Source organism: Pteronotus mesoamericanus, unplaced genomic scaffold (genome assembly GCF_021234165.1).
Source record: "Pteronotus mesoamericanus isolate MK-2021 breed Mesoamerican mustached bat unplaced genomic scaffold, CSHL_Meso_final contig_20, whole genome shotgun sequence".
Classification (NCBI taxonomy): Eukaryota; Metazoa; Chordata; class Mammalia; order Chiroptera; family Mormoopidae; genus Pteronotus; species Pteronotus mesoamericanus.
In genome coordinates this window covers 26,146,953-26,169,255 of record NW_026555085.1, presented here as the reverse complement: position 1 = coordinate 26,169,255, position 22,303 = coordinate 26,146,953, and the positions used below count along the sequence as shown (strand labels likewise).

The 22,303-nt window shown below is 34.0% G+C and overlaps 1 protein-coding gene across 1 annotated transcript in view; it reads left to right on the top strand.

Moving 5' to 3' along the window:
* KHDRBS2 (KH RNA binding domain containing, signal transduction associated 2) overlaps positions 1–22,303 on the top strand; it is a 542,738-nt gene that overhangs the window by 174,504 nt on the left and 345,931 nt on the right. The window contains exon 3 of the mRNA XM_054569540.1: positions 11,938–12,054. Within this exon, the coding sequence (XP_054425515.1) occupies positions 11,938–12,054 (117 nt within the window). The remainder of the gene's footprint in view (positions 1–11,937; positions 12,055–22,303) is intronic.

Genomic DNA, 22,303 nt, shown 5'->3' with positions numbered 1-22,303 from the left:
TCTTATCAAACATAAGCTCTTATATGGATTTCATGACATTGTATAGAGGAGAAGTCCTGTAAAGAAAAACACCTGATTTGGGCATGTGAACACAGTTTACAGGAGACTTATGTGGCATTTATAGAAAAGATTTGCTTTAGAAATCCAGGATTCCATGTGACAGCACCATTGTGGTTTATATAAATAAACACAATTATAAAATATAAGAATATAGTTGACATTAAGGCATTACTTTTGTAACTATTTGAAAGGCCAAGGAAATAATCTATTAAGTCTTAAAAGGGGAGAGATGCAGATAAAAAAGGAGTTAGGTAACTGTATGTCACTGTATGGAGTAAACCTTTAATCATCTACCTCTGTAAGTGACTCTCTGGAACGTTACCTATGATAGTATGCTGGAAATATTTTTATTTAGACAGTTGTACATGCAGAACAAATTAGGTTTTGTGTTTTATCTGTGGTTATAATTACTGTTAGGGCTGTTCATGTTGAAGGCTTTTTACTTCATAATAGTGTTTTAAATGATCTCAAATAAAAACAACTTGAGCTTGGAGAAGTGGCCCTTCGAGTTGTATAAACTGTATAAATTAGAGTTGTATAAATATGGCAAAACATGTGACTCAGAAGACATTGAGGAATGCTCCACACTGGATGAAAAGCATTCAAAACATGACCAAAGTCTCTTGAGTTGTCTACAGAAGAAAAATATGATTTATACACATATGTGCTGAAACATAGTACAGAATTATTTATAATAAAATGAATGGGCATGAATTATGTGTTATGTGTTTACATTATTGAATTCATGTCAAATCATTTTAATCAGCATATTCTCAATTCTTTGTCCTTTCCTTAAAACACAGACCATCTATAAAACAGTGTGATTTTAACATAGATGATGTTATCTTAAAAATTCAGAGAGAGATATAGATAAGGCACAAGATATACCCAATCAGCACCTTTTAAGGAACCCACAATTTTTTTTTTACTTGGCATATGGGTTCTTCTTCTAAAACTGTGTATGCTTCCTTCAACTTCAAGTACATACCTTTGATGAGAGCGGTCCCAAATAGGGTTTTTGGGTCTTATGGCAAGCAAAAGTATTTGCTTTTTTATTTTTCATACACCTTTCTATTTAAACTCTTTTAGTACATATATGTATTGACATTTACTGTTTTATTTTCAAGTACTCCTCAAGTTTCTGTCCTGGGTTTTCTATTCTAATCCCTCTCCCTTAGCAATTTTATAATTTTAAGTATCACCCTATATAGAAAATTTCTAGACCTATAAATTCATCTTAAATTTCTCTTTTGATGTCTATTCATGCATGGCTACTAGATTTCTTCATATGGAGGACACCTCAAATTGAATATATCTCAAGTTTCCTGTAAAATGTTTGTTACTGTCTTTCACAGTTTTACTAATGATACAATTTATTTTCAATCCTCTGAGTATAGAATATATTTTGATTGCTAATTCATTCTACCTTCCCCATATCTACCCAATTCAATTAGTTGTCAAGTCTTGTTGAGCCCTGCCAGTCTTTTGTCTTCTCTTTTCTGTGACCACCATTCTATTTTATGTTCCTATTATCAATTTTACACTAAACAACTTCTGACCAGCTCTCCCATCTTTAGTTCTCCGCATTCCTCTGCATGTTTTTCATTCTCTCTTTTTTATGCCACTATCATTTCCCGTGTCCAGTTTCTGCCTCCCCGTTCAAGGGTTAGCAAAAGTGTCCAACTTCCTAACCTCCCATATAGAAACCGTTCTTTTCTTTGAATTCTCAAACCTCTTAATTTGTACTTTTGACACATCTATTTTTCTTTTAATTTTTAGTTTATATACATTCCCTATTTCACCATAGTGTAAGTTTTCTGAAAGAAGTTTTTATGTCTGGTTCACTTTGTATTCTTCATACATTTCACAAGTTCTAGGCTAAACTATTGTATTTATTGAGTAACTGAATTGATTCCATCCTTGATAATATATCATTTTTTGAATAAAATTTACTTTATGACAATATAATGATATTACAGGTAATGGCTAATTCTAAAACATTATCATTTTCTCATTTTCTTAAATACTAATCATCGTCAGTTTTGTTAAATTGAAAATATTGTCTTTGATAGAGTCCTCTGTAAATTCCAAATGATATTATTTAATTCTGCAGACATAGCTTGATATTTTTGCAACCAAATAAAATTCTATTCCCTTGTTTTTTTATGACTGCTGACATGAGAATCTAAAGTATTTTCTTTTCCTTTCTATTTAAAGAAGGAGAATATCTTTTGATCTGCAACAGTGGTCTCTCTTTGAACAATCTGCCCAAAATTGCTTTACTTTGTTTTAATAGCAACAAACAGGAGGTTACAGTACTAAAGGTTGATTTAATATTGAGTTCCCAAAGTACAAAACAGGAGCTGTATGAATTCCTCCTGAGCAAGAAAAGGATTCATCCCCAAATCAGGATAGGATGGAAATGATAATAGGGTTCAAGTGGTATCAGGAGGACAAGAGGGATTTTAGGATCAGGAAATGAAGGAGTTCAGGTCCAGTTGTGTCAAACGAAAGAGGAAGAATGAGAAGAGGCCAGCAGCAGTGAGCGTCACAGGTCCTGCCCCTAGTGATCACTCTGCCCTTTCATCACCAAGCAGATGCAATCTTAGTGCCCCCAGAAAGAGAAGAAAGTGGAGGTGAATTTCCTCTCCTCTCTGAGAAGGGACAGAGTTACTGGAATTAGTTTATAAACATGTGACCAGAAAAATGCCACATGTAAAAAGGGTTTTGTTTTTATACAAATATTTATGAACTATTATTAATCATGAGGAAATAGTGAAGTGCGAGATTATAGATAAATATTCTGGAGTATCCTATACTTAGAGAATGAACTTATACATTTTGAGATATGTATACCTAATATTACTGAAGTTTATTTTCACCTAATTTTAAACTCTTCTTGGATTTTCTCTGTTAAAAAAAGGCTCTAAAATATTTTTCTTAAAATGTACCTATTTTTATAAGCCTTGCTTTGTCACAAGTTATGTTTTGTTGCTTTACAAATCCATTGAAATATGGTATTTTTGTTAATTTTACTCAACACAATTCAAATATTTGTTTTTACACAAACATTTTATAAAGCTCATTAAAACTGTTCCAAAGATTTTTTTTAATGTAAAAGTTATTACAAAGCAACTGTTCAGTAACTTAAGCATAAATGGATTGGACATATAAATGTAATTTTCTTAAAACATGTGAATAAAATACTTTCAAATTGTTAGATGACATTTAGCATACTGAAAACACATTGTCTTCCCTGTGAGACAGTCTGGGTTTCTTTTAAACAGATGGAATTCTCTTCAGTTTTTTTTAAGCCTTGCCTAGGTAAGTTTCAAATTTCTCTTCAGCACTGTCCTAAGATCTCCTCTGTGCCTGGGCCGGTGGATGTCTGCACAGGGTGAGAACCTGGAAAACAAGACGCTCCGCTCTGCGCCTGAGTGAAGAACCCCAGCCCTCTGTAAATCAGATCCTGGCAGCAGTTTGGTGGGGCGGGGAAGCCTTGCTTTCTGTTAATGTGATTCCTTGATGCATCAAGTTCACTCCTTTTCTTCTTTCCTCCACCTTGTTTTCAGTAAATCTCTTTTTTTTGAATCGGTTTCACCTCCCCACTTGATTTTTATCTTGGTGCTGAGGCAAGAACGCCTTCATCGGTGACAACTCTGTTAAGCCTAAGAATCTGAGAAATTTCAAACGCTTCTTGGCTTTTTGGCTAAGATCGAGCATAGTTCCTATTCTTATCAATTTAAAAGACAAATACCATATGATCTCACCTATAAGCGGAACCTAACCAACAATGCAAAGAAGCAAGGAAAATATGACCAGCAACACTGAAAGGAAAAGAAATCAACAGAGACAAGAGGGAAGGGGGGGGCAGGGAAAGGGAAGGGAAGGGGAAAGTCAAGGAACATATAGCAAGGACTCATGGACAAAACCGAAGGGGAAGAGCTGAGGGAGGGAAGGTGGGAGGGGGCAAGGGAAAGAGGGGGGGGAAGGCAGAGACAAATGTATTTAAAAAGTAAATAAATTAATTAAAAAAAAAAAAAAAAGAATTACACACAAAACTTGACACTTTTACTCCCTGCCTCTAGCACTTTGTGTTCTTATAGGAAGAATTCGATTTTTTTGTATTATGTAAATATTAACAGATTTTTATTTTGTAACTTTTATATTAATATTAAAATTAATGTATGCATCAACATTAAAAAATAAAATAAAAAATATAAAATCTAATATGTCCTCCCTGAGGACTATATATTACATGGGGTTTTGAAGCAGAGATGCAATAGGAGCTTGCTCCATCCGTTCCGCACATCGCCCTGGTATTTCAGTACTGCCTGGACCGTGCACCCGATAGAGGGATATGAAAAAAAAAAAAAGAATCTGAGAGATTCCGAAGCTACTAAATTATGGTAAATATTAAAGATGGTGTGGTGTGTTGAGTTATTTTCTGTGTTTAAAGGAGATTTGCTCTAAAGAAAAGTTTAGAACCAACTGTTGTCAGTGAACTGAGAATTCATTCATCAGTTATGATTATGTCAATTGGCTTTGTTTAAAGGGGACTGAGTATACCAGTATGAAGAAAACAGAGGAGGAAAAAAAATTATTGTTAGAACAACCTTTATATTGGCTATCTTCAAAGTTTATCTTAAAATAAATTTCCAAAAACCACACATCAAAAATATGTAACCCGCTTCACTATTACTTCTAATGTTTTAAAATCTCAAACAGAAATCGTCTCAAATTCTTTATGAAAAAAAAGAAAAAGATTCTCTGGCCATTTCTCAGTGTTGGTTCCAAAAACTCCAGATGTTAGGAAGGAGATAAAATCATTTAAGCAAGCTTAAACTATGATAACCAAATTTCCCTTAGCAAAAGTAAAGGGTAGATTGTAATTCATAAATTTTAAAAGCACACACATTCAAAGAAAGATGGCTTGCTTAAAATAATGTTATATAATTGCTACTATAAAAATCGCTTTTGTCTGTTTATGAAATTAAACCTCTATACAACATCATTTATTTGGATGTCTGTGTTCCATTTCAAAAGGTAGAGTTTGTGAAAGAATTAAAGAGGAGATCTCACAGCTTCAAGACAGATTGGTTTCAAACTGGTCATTGATGAGAAATAAAACTACTGTGTTGAAATAGAAGTTTTAAGAAATATGTCATAATAATTAAGGAAGAAAACAAAAACTTCTGAGAGTAGGGAGCATGTATCTATTTTGTCAACATCCTGTTCTCAGTCTGAAATGCTATTTTTTCATTTCAGCCATAGCATTATCAGTAGAGACATCACTTCACATGCTTTGGTGTTTTTATATTCTGTGGTTTGTTACCACTAGTAAAGGGTCAAGAATGTTCTGTAACAGAGTACTTAAGAGAATATTCCATCAAATTTTACTCAACTGGAATTGTCCTCTTGGTTTATTTCAAAAGTTGCATAATATTTCATACATTTGAAGAATACCTTCATAGAGTATAAAATGAAGTAAAATTAATACTCATGAACCCCTAAGTTAAACTAAAGACTAAAATGTTACCTATTACTTTGACACCATCTGTATATTTGTCCCTTTGATCATATTCCCCTACACTCCTTTCAAAAAGTTATCAAGATCTTGAGTTTTGTGTTAATTACACCTGTTGAGGATTAGATTTACTACTTATGCATATATTCACAAGTAAAATATTACTTGATTTTGCTTGTTTTTTGAGTTTTATAAAAATAGAGTCATATGTCTAGAGCTTGAATTTTTTATTAAAAATTTTATTTCTAGGATTTTGTTACGAGTTTTCATATAGTAATCAGTAACGTGTTTGTCTCTGTATAATATTCTACTACAATTTTCACAATTTGCTCATTTATTTGTACTAGTCATGGTTCTTTCAGGAAAACAGAATCCACTCTATATATAATAGTTATCTATAGTTCAGGACCAACATGACTGTTGAAAGAGATGAGTGAAGGGACTTTAGGAAATTTACCACCTGTGGGCAGTGTTAAATCTGAGCCTGAAACCTGCCAGCACCTAGACCTGGGAGCTTATAAAGAGGTCTGGGGGCTCCTGTAGCCACACAGTGGGAGATAATGTAGAGGTCAGTAAAGCAGTCTGACCACCATTACTTGCCGAGAATAATGGACTACAATTGTCCAACTTCCAAATCTCCTGCAACTTTCAGTTATTGACAAAATCCAACACAAAAAGAAGCCCATGTGGAAGGAAATCTGGGAATTGTTTCTGAGACATAAACAAGTATTGGTATGATACCCAGTTGACAGCACACCTTTCTCACATTGATAAACATTTTTCACCAAATATTTTTGCTCTTCAAACATTGAGACTGAATATTCTTGTACATGTGCTAACACTTCTCCAGAGAAAATGCCTAGGTATGAGACTGCTAAAACATAGGTTTAATGCATTTTCAGATTTACAAGACAATGCCAAAATCGTTGTATCTGTTTACAGTCCTACAGACAGGATATACGAATCTCCATGGCTCCACTTTCTGGCCAGAGTGTGGTTTCTGACTTCCTCATTTCTGTCATCATAGTGTGTGTAAAATGATATCACAATGTGATCTTAATTTGATTTTTGTTTAAATTCTAATGAGGTTGAAGCCTTCATATTTTTTCTTTTGTCATTCTGTTCTTTCTTAAATAACATATTTATGATTTTATTAATTTATATATTGTCTTTTCCTTATAGTTTTATACTTATTTTTGCAAAGTAATGGTATATTAGTAACATGTAATAGAAACAGTCTCCAAATCTGTGTCTTATATTTTCACCTACTTTGTGGTATATTTTAATGACTAGGTATTCTTCATTTTAATTGAACTTTTATTTTACAGTGAGAATAGTTTTATGTCTTGTTTTAGAATTCCTTGACAGTATTGCCCTATATTTTGATCTTAGAAATTGTAAAACGTTGCCTTTCACACCTAAGTTTATCAGTCATGTATATATTTTTGTTATTGTTTAGGAAATTATTTTTCTTACTATGGATAGTCAGTTATGCTGTGTGTTAGGCAGTTCTTTCTCTTCTTAGCATATTCACAGTTTCCTATTATTGCTGTAACAGTTATCACAAACTTAGTGGCTTAAAACACAACAAATGTATTATTTTACAGTTACAGAGGTCAGAAGTCTGAAGTGGTTATTCTGGGCTACAGTTAACATGTTGGTAAGGCTGCATTCCTTCTGGAGGTTCCAGGGGGAGAATCTGTTCCTTGACTTTTTCAGCTTCTAGAAGCTGCCCTTATTCCAAACTGGCAATCGTATCACTGCAACCTGTGACTCTTCTGCCTCCTTCCCTCACTTATGGAGAAATTGGGCGCACCTGGATAATCCAGGGCAGTCTTTTCATCTCAGGGCTCCTAGTTTAATGTAGTTTGCAAAGTCCCTTTTACATGGTAACATATTTACAGATCTTGAGTATTAGGTCATGTATATCGTTTGTGGGGGTGGGGGCCAGCATTATTCTGCTTCGGTGATGGGTAATGTTGCCTGGATCATATATCATTTTAACATTAGCAGGAGTCTGTTTCTGCATTCTGGATTCCATTGTTCTGTTTTCTTTGCCCTAGGACTACACGTACCACACTATCAAAGGTGATATAGCTTTATAATGAATCTTTGTATGTGGTAGGAATAGCCCTCAACTTATTCTGCTTCTGAATGTTTTAGCTATTCTTGGACTTCACCTTTTCATACACATTTTAGAACCAGCTGGTAAATTGATTCAGATCCTGTTGTGATTGTAATTAGAATTTCATTGAATCTATAGATGTAATTGAGAGTACTAGAAATCTTTATAACAGTGAGAATTCCAGTTTGTGAACATGACTTATCTCTCAATTTATTTATATTCACTTGATAGATTTATTAATATATTTTATATATTCTCTATATAGGGCTTCAACATACAAAGTTAAATTTATTCTTGGGAAGTCTTTTTATTTTTACTGCTGTCATAGGTGATATCTCTTAAAATGTGTTTCTAATGATATGGGTACACAAAAATACAATTGATATTTCATTTTGACTTTGTATAAAACACATTACTAAACTATTCTAGCAAGTTTTCTGAAATTACTTAAAGCTTTTTTATGTACATACTTACATAAACTATAAATGGTATTTGTTTTTTACTTCCTAACATTTATAACACTTATTCAGTGTTTTGAATTATCAATATTGAATAGGAAATCAAGAATATGCATCTTTACTTTGTTTCTAGTATTATTTTCCTAATTAATTATCCTATCTGTCATGGTTTTCAGTAGAATCCTTCAGTTGGATTCAGAAATTTTTTTTTTCATTTTTCAGATGATCTTAGTTTTTACAATGATTGAATTTGAGTTTTACTAAACTACTTTTCTTCTCAAATAAAATGTTAACCTTTTTTTTCATTTATTTGTTAATAAGCAAATTATATTTGGGGTTTATAAATCTTAAACTACCTGTGTACCTATGATAAAGACAAATCAAACATCATGTATGTTGTTTTATATGTACAACAGGCCTTAGTTATGTTACTATTTTGTTGAACTGGTTTTGTTTTATGAGTGGATTTGGTCTATAAATTCTCTTTTCTGATTTCATTTTGGTAACAAGGCTATGCTGGCCTACCACACTGAATTAGGGGCAATTTACATGTCTATCTCTGGAATAGTCTGTATAGATTGGAGTGATATATTTCCTAAAGGTCTAGTGAGATTACTTTTTACAACTGCTTGTGACTAGTACTTATTTGCAGGGTATTTTATTATAATACACAAGATCTGTCCAGAATGTATCCAGCCATGTACTATGAGAAATAGAGACATTTATTGAAGAAGATACAAGATACAAGAAACATTGTGCATAGGACAATGATGCCTCAGTCCCCTTCAAAGTAGGAATTTCAGACCTCACACAGTTCTCCCAGTCACCATCAGTTGCCCTCGTATTTTCCTGAATCTCATCACTGGTCTGAAATCTCTTCCCTTTCAAGAGTGACGTTAGTTTGGGGAGAAGCCGGAAGTCACAGGGTGCCAAATCTGGGCTGTAGCGGGGTTGAATTACCTGGATGATTTGATGTTTCACCAAAAAACTGCTGAGACATGATGCATGAGCGGACACATTGTGATGATGAAGCTGCCAAACACCAGTTGCTCATAGCTGTAGCCTTCTGAATCATCTGAGTAATTTCCAAAGAGGAATGTTGAAGCTTAATGCAATTTTGATGGAGATCCATTGCTCTATTCACTCAGTCAATTTGAATACGACAGCCAAACAGCACACATTCTCACTCAGTGGCGTCTACTGCTCCCACTGACTAGTACAGTGAAGTCATCATTGTTCACCCATGTGCATTCAAGTCCACTCTTCTTGGCTGCCAGGTTACATTGATGTGGAGCAAACCATTCTTGTTATATTAATAATGGTTGGACTTTTCATGGACAGTCTTCATATTAAAAATATTTATGTGAGGCTTCAACTTTCTAATTTATTTTTCTCCATTCTTAATTGACATGTCATTTACATGCAGAAAAATACACAGGTGTTAATTGTGGAACTTGATGAATTTTGATAAAGATATCCTACACCTTCCACAAAATATAGAACAATTTCATCACTGCAGACATTTCCTTCATGCCACTTTCCAGCCAGTTCAAACCTCAGCTTCTGTATTCAAAAAGCACCCATTCTTATAAATGTTAATACTGTATATTTCTCTGCCTCTTAAATTTTATTTTAATGGAATCTAACATGAGGTACTTTTTCATGTCTGACTTTTTCTCTGAACATAATGTCTGTGAGATACAGTCATACTCTTGTGTCAATCAGTGATTAATTCCTTTCTGTTTATGTATAAACTTGCTTACTCTCCTTAGAGGGGAATTGGTTTACTAGTATAAAGGTGATTGTGAGTAAAATGTCATAAACATTTTTGTGCATGTCACTTTGTGAATCATTTGTCATCCATTTCTTTCTCTTGGTTAAATACTTATATATAACATTGTTGGGTCATAGTGGAGCTTTATGTTTAAATTAACAAATAACTGCCAATAATCTTTCCAAAGTAGTAATATGATTTTAAACTGCCAACAGTGATTGCTCTTGCACTTCCACATTCTTATCAATTATTGGTCTTTTTCTAGTTCTAGCAATTCTGATGAGCATGTGTGCATTTAATTATCAACTTGATCGAGTCCTTCATAGGTTCTAGAACTGGTCATTTTTTGGAGGTTTTTACAGGGAGTATTTTCTCCTAGTCTGTGGCTTGTCTATTCAACTTTTCGTGATTTTTGGAATGGCAAAAGTTTTAGTGAGTACTCTTTGCTTCCCAGTTAAATAACCTTTCCCAGCTTGTTTGTAATGGTATTCTTGTATGCTTTCTCTCTAGATTCTTTTTCTAATGTTTTTTTGTTGGATTTTTTCCATTACCATTTATCCCTCTTTTACCTCCTCCCTTCTGCAATCACCACATTGTTGTCCATGTCCGTGGGTCATTTTTCCTTTTTTGCGTCATCTCTTGATACTCTAACCCCCACCCCACCCCCAGAGCTGTCAGCCTGCTCTCTATCTATGGATCTGTCTTTATTTTGCTTGTTTGTTCAGTTAATTCACTAGATTCCACATATAAGTGAGATCATATAGTATTTGTCTTTCTCTGACTGGTCTTATAATTTTAGCTTTTATGTTTAGATCTATGATAGATCTCAAAGTAAAATTTGCCTAAATGCGAAGTAGGGCATACATTATTTTTTTGTTTTTGTTTTTTGCCTAGAAATATCCAATTGTTTTAGAACCACTTCTTAACAACACTTTACTTTTCAAATTTATTGCTTTGGCACTTCTGTTGAAAATTAAATGTGGTCTTTGTGAACTTTATAGTGTTCCATTTATCTGTTTGCCTGTAGGTACACAATTCACACACCAGTACAATAGTGAGTAAATGTGGTAAAAGCAGAAATCCTTGTTTTTATCCTGAAATTAGGGAAAAAGCATTTAGTTTCATACCATTACGTATGATATGTATCTTACTGTGGGACCATGGATTTTCTAAAAAGCAGAAAAATTCTGATTTAGAAGGCACTTACTTGATTTTATTTATCTTTGTCCTTCATGCCCCAACATATTTTTGATGCATTCTAAGCCCTGCGTATTTTTTTAAATCAAACAATGATTATCTGAGTGATTTGGTTTGATAATGATTCTCTTAGTAGACAACAGCATACTCAGATAGGTGTTCTTAGTTCACCTGTTTTTAATCGTGTTTCAAGATGAATAAACAAACTAGATAGATGCCCCTACCCAGAATTTTCCACTTAGGCAAATTGACTTGCATATATGCTTTATCTGTAGTGTTTTACACTTTTCTCTATGTGTCCACATTCTTTATTTGCTGATCCTAAGCACAGCTCTTTAATGGAAAATGTAAGATTGAAGAAAAATCGAATATGTTTTTTTCTCAGTCAGGAAATTTACAAGAGCATATTATGGGCACAGACAATAGTTAACATGAATATTAAATTTTATTTAAAAATTAGTTTTAAATATTAACTTTTGCTATTTTGAAAATTCATGGATATGTTAACATTATCTTTTTCAAATTCGATTAGAGAAAAATGCCTTTAGAAACTTTGTAAACTATAGTGCTTCTCCCTATTTTAAGAAAGTTCTCTTAGGAAGGGATAGCCCTTTTAAAAGGATCCCAGATTAGAGGTCTGAAATGGTTTTTTGTGTGTGTGGTATATGTGTGCATATGGCATAACTCTCTTCTCAATGGTAAAGTTTGAAAAACCCATAGCCCATCAATTATTCTTGGTGCAAATTATCGTTCTTCTCTGCCTTAAAACCAACATTCTATTGATTTTGTTTCCTAGTTCAATTTTGTGGGGAAATTGCTTGGACCAAGGGGAAACTCCTTGAAGAGGCTACAGGAAGAAACGGGTGCTAAAATGTCTATCCTGGGCAAAGGATCGATGAGAGACAAAGCAAAGGTACTGAACTTTGAATATGATATTTAACACATATAAGAGGTTACCTGTACCTACTGATGGCCAAGTTTACAAGCACATCTCAACTGTTCTCCCATCATTTCCTGTGAGTTTCACCTTGCAGGACCCCTCTGTTGCACTTTCCAATGACTTCTCTATTTTTCATAAAAAATAATAATTGGCCTTTTTTTCAGAGCATGCAATTCTGTATTTTTATTCTTTTTAACCCTTGGTGTCGGATGTGATCAAATGTTTTCACTTGAGTGCCTTCTGTAGGATATTTCCATATGTATATGTTCATCTTTATTTCCTGATTTGGTTCCCTTTACTTTCTTCCACTGTATCACCTAATCACATCCATTTTATCTCCCTGCTCTAGTTCACTTTGATCTTTTTACCTGAAGCAATTTTAAACACTAATCTGCAAATCTAAGAGAGTTCCACTTTTTTTTGCAATGTTTCAATGATATTAAACAACTCACCTAATACCAAAAGAACAATAGGGTAAGAAATATATATATCAACATTGATGTTTGAAATGATTTATTTCACATCTGAACTATATCATTTTTCCATTTGATAAAATGATAGCAATTTTCTGTGTGTTAGAATTCAACATTTTGGAAAATAACTATTTCTAGGGATTTATTCTTAAAGGATCTTTTAAAATTCATTGAGAAAGGGTGGATGCATTATGACAGTATTTTTTAACTAGGCCATACCCTTCTGATTTGCTATGTTACCATGGAAAAAATAAAATGTTCAAACATCTGCCCTGACCTGTGTGGCTACATTGGGCATTGCTCCACAAAGCAAAGGGCAGCCATCAGTTCCAAGTCAGGGCATGTTCCTGGGTTGTGGGCTGGTCCTGGTCAGGGCACGTGTGAGAGGCAATTGGTTGACGTTTCCCCCCCTCTCCCCTCTCTTCCCTTCTCTCTAAAAGTAAATAAATAAAATCTTCGTTAAAATATTCAAACATCTTTTTTATGACTATGGGAATTACTTAGACAATAATTAGGAAATCTATGAATAGAACAGCTTAAATTAAGAAATGTGTAGTGAGAAATATCACAGAACTGGTACATGCTGCATACATAAAATGTCTTACCTTAATTGTAATAAGTCTATATGTGAAGTTTAGCAAAGACTCTATGAGTGCTGTTTTTAGACTGGATCCATAGTCAATTCTATAAATTTCAAAAGGGATGCTTCTTACTAGTCTTCTGAGTGACTTTTAGTTACTTTATACTGTATATAATTTCAAAAGTAATGACATTCTTTTTAGACTTTCTATATATGAAGACATATTGATACCATAATCTATATCTGCACTGTTATATATTCTTTAATGTCCCTTTTGCTATATATTCTTCAGATATCTCATAGTCTTATAATATAAACTTCATATTGCATACGTTTAATCCCTTATATATTCTTTAAGATTTAGATCAGACACCATCTCCCCAGCAGGACTTCCCTAAACAACTGTAATAGGCTTATTACTCTCTTTTTCAAATCACGTAATTTACTGAAATTTTCTGTTTATTTCACTAAACTTGAAGCTTCCACAGGCCAGAGAAATGTCCCAGTCAGTTTTGCCTATGCAGAGTCTTCACATAGTTCCCCCATGTCTTTTAAAGCAGAGGGCTATATAGTTTTTATTCCCATATATTTGGATATATTTTCCTGTTTATTAAGTTTTAAATTGGATTATTTTTCCCTGTGAGCATGTTAGGTACCAGCATGAGTATTTCAAAATTTAGTATGAAACAAATTTGCTTCCATTAAGTTTCTATTAGGTTTAATTTACTGATATTACTTGTTACTTAATATCCTGTTCCTCATTTATTATTTTTGGGTGATTCATCATATTTGGCTATACTTTGAGTATTTTCATTGTTCTTTTACAAAATAATAACATTTAATAATAACAATAACAATAATAATAACATATTATAAAATACCTGTTTTAGAATCTAGTAAGACCTAAGTACAAAGTAGGTTGAACACACAGCTGATATAAAAGTACAGGCATGGATATGGAAAGGTTTACCTTAGTAAAAGCTTGATTAAAATAAAAATTAATCCTCAGTAAATTATATGTTACTGTGCTGCTATTTGCCTTTCTGCCACATGACCTAAACATTCAGGAAGATTTTATATGATTTTATTTTTCTAGCATATAAGTACAATTCTTCAGATTTTACAGTAGGAGTGTATATGTTTATATGTTTATATATATAGCCACACAGGCATATATTTACGCAGTAATTGAAGAATTACTTGCTAGACATACTGTGTGTCATTCACAGATCTAGTTGACAGGTATAAATATGACAAGCATGTTTTTCCTGTCAGAGAAACAGACAATAAATAAGTGAATAAACACATACTTTCAGGAACTGATAATTGTTATGGATTTAAAAAAAAACAGAGGAAGGGAAAACAGATTAATGGTGTTGGGAACAATATTTTATTATGATAAACAAATAGGACTCTGTATAATAGAAAGGAACCAGCCATAGAAAGATCAGAAATGAGAGACAGGATGCCAAGTGTGATGACTCAAAGGGGGAATATTCTTATCTGTAACCATATCTATGAGTATATGACTATCATGGCAACTATGGCCACATCTTTGTTTATAACGACACTTACTCCCATTTAGCCACCACCTGGTTTCCTTGCTCACCTTCATAGCAAAGCTCACACAAAATGTTATTTGCAATCAGTTGCTGTCAACCATCTTTTAGTGTTTTTCTCCTCAGTGACTTTTCTCATGACTTGCTCCTCTGCCTCTTCCAGACCTGCGAGCCCAGGGCTTAGTCTTCAGACTTAATTTTCCCTTTCATCATATCGTACCATTATATGTATGTATGTATTTATGTGCATATATATGTGTATAAATGAAATGCATATGTATTAGATATTTAATTAGATGTATGGTATTTATATATTTACCTATATATAAAGTAAATATAAACACACATAGAGTGAGAATAGGTCAAAATATTAAAAGAGATATATAGAAAGATTGAGAGAAATATCTTTGTCAACTTTTAGGGCCTTGAACACATGAGCCATGCAGTCTTAAGATTCAAAGATGCCGTTTTTGTTTTCTGTTTGTTCAAAAGCAAATCTCATTGAAAGAGGAAATGAAAAACAGCTTGTATTAACTTGTATGGTGCTTGGTGGCTCCAGCCTACTAAAGTTGGTATTTATTTGAAGTTTATATCAGCAGGCATTAAGGAGTTCAACACACAACTGCAAGTCTGTGTTTCGCCTTCCGTTCAATAAATCCGTACATACATACATACATAAACAAGTGACTTACTGAAGTATACGAGGTACTCCTTTTCCACCTCAGGCAAAGCCCGGTTCAGCAGCCTGCCCTGCAGTCCCAGAGTCAGGTGCCTTTGCAGGAAAACTGGTTTAATAGCCTTCTTTGCTATTGCTGGCCTATCTCAGCTTTCTAGGAAATGGTGCAGATTATTTTTCTGGGTTGAGTATGCTGCTGGGATGTTACACAATGTATGTTATAAACTTGATCTTTACCTTATGATGGAAGGAGATATTTAGGTAGTTGTCTAAATCAGGACCAGATAACTCTGAAAAAATATTTCTTACATAGATGGGGAACTCCCCCAAAACCAGAATTTATTTTTAAAAAATTATGTATTTATGTTTACATGTTTAAACTTCAGTCACCTTCAAAGTACTCTCCATTTGATGCAATACACTTATTGAGACGTTTTTCCCCACTGCTCAAAACAGTTTTTGAGCTCCTCAATTTTGATGCCTTGTAGTGCATCCACCGTTTTTTGTTTCACCTCTTCTACAATGGCAAAACATTTCCTTTTGAGGCCTTTTTTCATCCAGGGAAACAAAAAATGTTGCTTGGGGTGAGATCAGGTGAACAGGGAGGGTGGGGCAAAGGGTCATGCTGTTTTTGGTCAAAATTTGCTGAACACCCAGTACAGTGTGGGCAGGTGTGCTGGTAAATCACCCATCCTGAAACGAATAAATGCATTGAAAAGAGTCTTGAAAAAAAATTCACTGAGGTCGAACATAGCCTTTCACAATAACACCAGCTGGTACACTGCGACAGGTGGGCTCCTAGAACACTCACCTAGCAGGGAAAGCCTGCGCTACACGAGGCCAATCCTCCAGAAGACAATTCCTTTTTTTTTTCTTTTGTTTTGGTCCCCCTCGTTTTTGCTATGTATCCAACTGTAGATTAAGTATTATGCTTTATAGAAAATAATAATTGGACATGACTGAAGCCCTCACAAGACTCAGACATCCTTATGTTTAACACTTTGTTTAAAACAAGGTAAAAAAAGTATCAATTACTTGAAATAGTAAGTGAAAGAATGAAGAACTCATTTTATTTTGCTTTTATACATCTAATGATACTTCTTAATCCTTAGAAAAATATGAAGTTTAAAATTTGCTGTAAGATCATTATAAAATTAACTGCATCACATGGAAAATAGTTCTGGTGCTCTAGTGTAGTAGGAAGATTATAACAAGTTTAATGTTTTTATTCATTTTTTATTGTTGTTTTTGATGATGGTGGTAAATATCCTTTTATATTTTGCTATACCCAGTCAATAGCTCCACTTGCAATGAAAGAAAACAAAAACAAAAATAAAATAAAAGATAGTCATATCCAAGATAATACCAGTAGCAAAATTATACCTTATATTCATGATTTCATCCCCATATTGGTCAGATCCCAGAATATGCGAACTCATATTCTACCTAAAACCATCTAGCTTGAACAGAAGCTAACTTTTTAATTGCCTTAATAAAAGGTATTCTTAAAAAATCTAGAAAGTAAAATATACAGTCTGTTTTTTGTATTTGAATATACCTGAGGATTTAACTGGCAATTCAGAAATTTCTTTAAAGTCTTAGTTCTTCATACACCATATGGCCAGCTGGTTCTAAATAACCATACATCTGCTGGCTTCACCAGCAGTGGCTTCTGAGGATTCTTCAGGGGTAACTTACTGTAGCTTCAGATTGAGTGTTGCCATTTTAAGTGATGCTGATGGCAAAGGTGATGAAGGAGCACAGAGGAACAATGGTTCTACAATTTTTATCTTTGAAAAGAGGGAGGAACTAACATCTTATTCTAAGAAAAAAGGTTAGAGATTATCCAATCGGGCTGAACACACCCAGATAAGAGTGAGGAAATAGGAGGAAGTCATGAAAGCAAGTATCTTGCATCCTTATCTGTTGTCCTTACATGGAAATCACAAATGACCATCTGGGAAGTAAATTATATTTATAATGGAAAGTATTTTGGCACATCTATTAATAAACTTGGTTGAAATTAGGGCCTGTAGTTTTAAAAGGAGTTAAATATATGTTAAAAGTAAAGTGCTGTTTGGTGGTGCTTTATTTGAAAATGTGTGATAATTCTCAAGGCAAGGCTTTCTCTTTGATGTGCTAATGACATGTACAGTTTCTAGTTTATAATATGTCATGTATTTGGTGATGGCAGCTATAGTAAATCCTTTCTGATTCCATGGCAAGATTGATTTTCATCAACAATAAAATCAGCTAAAAGTCTTCAAAGTAATGTGTCTGCCTGGTGGGCAAGGTGCGTGTGAACCCCACACCAGTCCTGCTTTCTCATTTGGCTTCTGGGCTCTGCCTCACCTGAAACAGCTGGGTGTCTCTCAAATCCTGAAGGGTGAGGCTTGCTCACTGCTTGTCAGTCAGGCTGGGACTGGTTACATGAACTCTTTTTTCAGCTCTTTAACATTCCCAACAACAAAGCAATTGGTAATCCCACAAAATCAAGAGTTTAGACACTCTGGTTTTAATTTTAGTTGTGTCCCTGATAAAGTACTCAGTAGATCAACAACATTTCTTTCTCAATTTCCCCTGCAGAAAAGAATGCCTCGCCCATCTTTATTTCCAAACAGAGAGAAACAAGCATAATAGATTGCATAAGTAAACTAGAATTTGTGAAGAACAAGGAGTATATCACAAATTACAGATAGGTGGGGTTTTACTTTTTATTTATTCACTCCACTTTTTCTGTTTCTCTGACCTGAATTCTGAGAAATTACAGTAACATTAAAAGTCTCACCTGAACAGTAGCACGTTATTAGGGATGTTTTATTATAAATATGTATTTTGTGTTTCCATGGTGAACCAATACAAGACTATTTTAACCTATGATATATTTGGACTCCAAGTGACCAAACCATCAAAATAGTTGATGGGTGAAATATATTATAATATTAGTGAGAAATAATTTTCATATTAGCATCTTCAACTCTTTTATATATAGTCATTCACTGTAATATGCTTTTACCTTAGACTAAAAAAAAACTAAAAGTCATAAATCTGGCCATGCTCAATCCTCCATAAGTTTTAACAGTAGAGCATAAGGTAACAATGTTTTATGTATTGTCAATCAAAGTTATATATTATTTTAAATGATTAATCTCCTCTAGTCAGATTTTATTCACAGCTAGACAAATTGATTTTAATTTTTTGTAATTAAGACCTGCTGTTTGAAAACTTCCATGGCCCTATACACACAGGATTATATATAAAAATATTTAATATTATTACTACAGTAGCTTTTCCTTAGTTGTCACTTGTCACTTGCTATTGGGACTACACTCTTACTTTCTATGAGGAGTGAAAGAAAGGAATCATAGAATCAAGCTTTCTCACATCATGTGGTAGGGAATTTTCATTTATTAAGCTATTAAAAAATCCAATATGTGAAGAGGTAAAATTTCTGAACACTTCTCATTTTTTGAAAATATATTGTTGTTCAGTTACAATTGTCATGTCTTTTTCCCCATTGCTCTTCCCTACACCATCGTCCCCCACTCCCACAGTACATCTCGCCCGTTGTCCGTGCCTCTATAAATCAGGATTAATATAATGGATTTCTTTTTTACCACTGAGGAAGTCTGTCTGTTTTTGTCCTGAGCTGTATTGTTGCCCCAAAATGTTGTAACCAAAATTCAAATGTGATATAACAAATGTAGAAGGAGACTAGATATGCCCTGGCAATGAAATTCTACATTCTCTGACAGTTTTATAGATAGTTGCAAATTCTTTGACTTTCTTTTAAAGATAGATGAGTAGGGTCTAATTCTCTTCCCTTTAAATCTGGATAGTTTCAATGACTTGCTTGTAACAGACTGCAGAGCAGTTGTTGCTTCATGATTTCTAAGCTTAGGTTGGAAAAAACACTGTACCTTTTGTCTCATCTGCAAGAACAATGTCTTTTGGAGCTATAAGCTGCCTGGCAAGGATTCTGACAATCCTGAGGCTGTCCCCTGGGAGGAGTTCAAAGTCATATGGAGAGGCCTTGTATATGTACCACTGGGAAGTCCCAGTTAAGCCTTAGCCTTTCAGTCATCCCAGTCCAGGCACTACACATGCAAGTGAAGAACTCTCTAAATGATACTAGCCTTCAGCCATTTGAATGATCCAGCTGCTTTAGTCTTCCTGTCTGCAGATTCAGGCTCAGAGAACAGATACAAGTTATCCCCGTTGTATAAATGGGGATAACTTTGTCTAAATCCCTTACCCATGGCATTCACACACAATGAATGGTTATTTTAGGCAACTAATTTTGCCATGGCCATGCAATATTGGATAATTGGAACACATTTCTCCTATCTTTTATGCATGATTCTTTGTTGTTGTTTTTTTCATTTACTCTTTATTGTATTTCTTCCATTACCATTGAGTCCCCTATACCCCCCGCCCCCCAGCAATCACCACACTGCTGTCCATGTCCGTGAGTCCTTTTTCCTTTTCGCTCAGTCCCTCCACTCCCTCTCTTCCCTCCACTAGCTGTCATCCTGCTCTCCCTATGAGGATTCGCAACACTGTTAGCAACGTTCCAAATACTAGATTCATTCTCTTGCATTTCTACTGCTCTCTCGTGGCAATTACTTCAGGCTTCGATAATTTATGGGTTTCATGTGGATTTGTGTGTTTTTTGCTTTATGTTATTGTTTTATTCCTTACAACATTTTCAACTTGTTTATGCCGATTCTCAAATAGAATGATTGAAGCACCTGACAAAGTTTTATTTCAGAGTTGCCAGTAAGAGAAAAGGGACATGGGCAATTGCCTCCAAGAGGTAATTCAGAGATCTTCTTGGTGGAGTCATTTTATGCGACATAGACACCATAGAACATTCTAGTTAAAAAGTATTAGGCTAATTGTAAAAGCTGGTTTAAAGTTTTCACACCTTTGAATGTCTGGCTTTGTGTCACATGACTCAAGGTTAATTGGACGGGTAATTCTAATTTCTATGTAAGGCTTCTAAATTTTACTACAAGCTAAGAAAGCAAGATCTCAGGCATCTCGTCAGAGATGCTAGATGGATCCCATAAGAGGAAGTAAATTGTACCATTATAGAAAGTACCAGACTGAGATTAAGAGGTTTTTTTTAAGTCCCCCTCTTTTTGATCAAGTTGGATTACTGAAGATTTGTCTCAGCCAAAGAACAAAAACAAACAAACAAACAAACTAGCATTTTTGTGCTAAGAACCTAAACTGAATTTGTTGCTTTATAGAGAGCAGGACTACACCTAGTGGAGGGGGTGTGACTGGGGGAAGAGGGATTGAGCATAAAGGAAAAAGGACTCATGGGCATGGACAACAGTGCGGTGATTGTTGGAGAGAGGAAGGTATAAGGGGACTAAAAGGTAATGTAAAAAAATACAATAAAGATTAAATTAAAAAAAATAAGATATATGACTGTCTAACCACTATACCGTACACCTGAAACTAATACAAAACTAATACAAAATAATATTGAATGTAAACTATAAATGAAAAAAAATTAAAATTTAAAAATTAGAAACAGAACAAATGACAAAATGTTTTTTTAATATTTCATATAGATGGCAGAATTTAGCTGTGGGATTAAATTGTATGATACATGACGATCAAGATTACTTGCAATATTTATACCCATTGTCATCATTTATTTTTTACCGGTTTCCTATATGAGGGAAGAATTTCTAAGTAGAATCCTAAGGTGATTCAATTCAGTGATATACCTTGATGTGTTATTAGTATATTTTATATTATTTAGTCTTGCATATATATCACATATGTAGTGACTTTTGTCTTTCACTACAAATTTTAATAATACTAATATTTGCCGCATTTTTTTACCTTTCATCTTATCTTTGCTTTGCTCATGTATTCAGTAACCAAAACAACTAACCCCTCTGAATATGTCATTACTTTAATAGAATTAAGTATTAGAAACACTTCCTAAATAGCTTTACTTTGCTAATTGTAAAACATAATACATTTTTAATTTTACCAGTAATTTTAATGCCAAGCCAAGTGAGAATGATTATCTTAAAAGTTAAATAATAAAGATATTTAATCTCTTGAAAAGCCTTTGTTTAAAAAGTTGTTACTGTGTATGTTTTTAGAAACATGCTGTTAAATGTTTGCTTTAAATTGTTGAAACTTGACCTCAATATAAGCTTTCTTTGACGAGAAACTCAGACAACTTGTTCTAGCACAGCTTAGGGAACATAGAGATACTAGAAGTTAGGTACCTGAAAGGGATAACGGCCCGAGTGAGACCGCTAAAAAGAAAACCCTGCACTCAACTCAAGGGCACTATCAGCCCTAATTTGGACTCTGAATTTCATTAGTTGTAGTGATGTTTATTTGACTTTGTATTCTGTTTTCTCCTTATTAGTTAGTTGCACATGTCATTTAAAAGTTGAATAGTGGTTTTCCCAGTCATATATATCTCAATCTTTCCTTAGCCATTTTCAACTGGTGCGCTGCAAGAATTTTTAAAACCTGCAATACCTGACTATTTAGTCAGGGGCACTGACCTCTTTTCTCAGCCAACAAAACAGAGGTCTGGTATGAATGAATCAAAAGTAGACCTATTTTTTTGTCAGTTGGGAAAAAATATAATGCATTTTTTGGAGTGCCCCAAAACTTTAGTAATTACTTTATATGTGTCATGAGATAAAAAAAAAAAGGTTGAAAATCACTGTCTTAGCTGAGCTGAGTTGTATTGAATACCTGAAGATTTGTTTGAACTCTTGACAACTCTGGATAAAAAGTAGAAAGGTCTTATTCTAGCTATAGGTAATGATGCTGAACAAAGTCCACAGAAAGACAAAGAAGTCACTAGCTCCTCAATCTAATGAATAATAAATAACATTACTGAATTCACTGTTTCTTTCTGTGAGTGTTGGTTCACTGAGAGTGA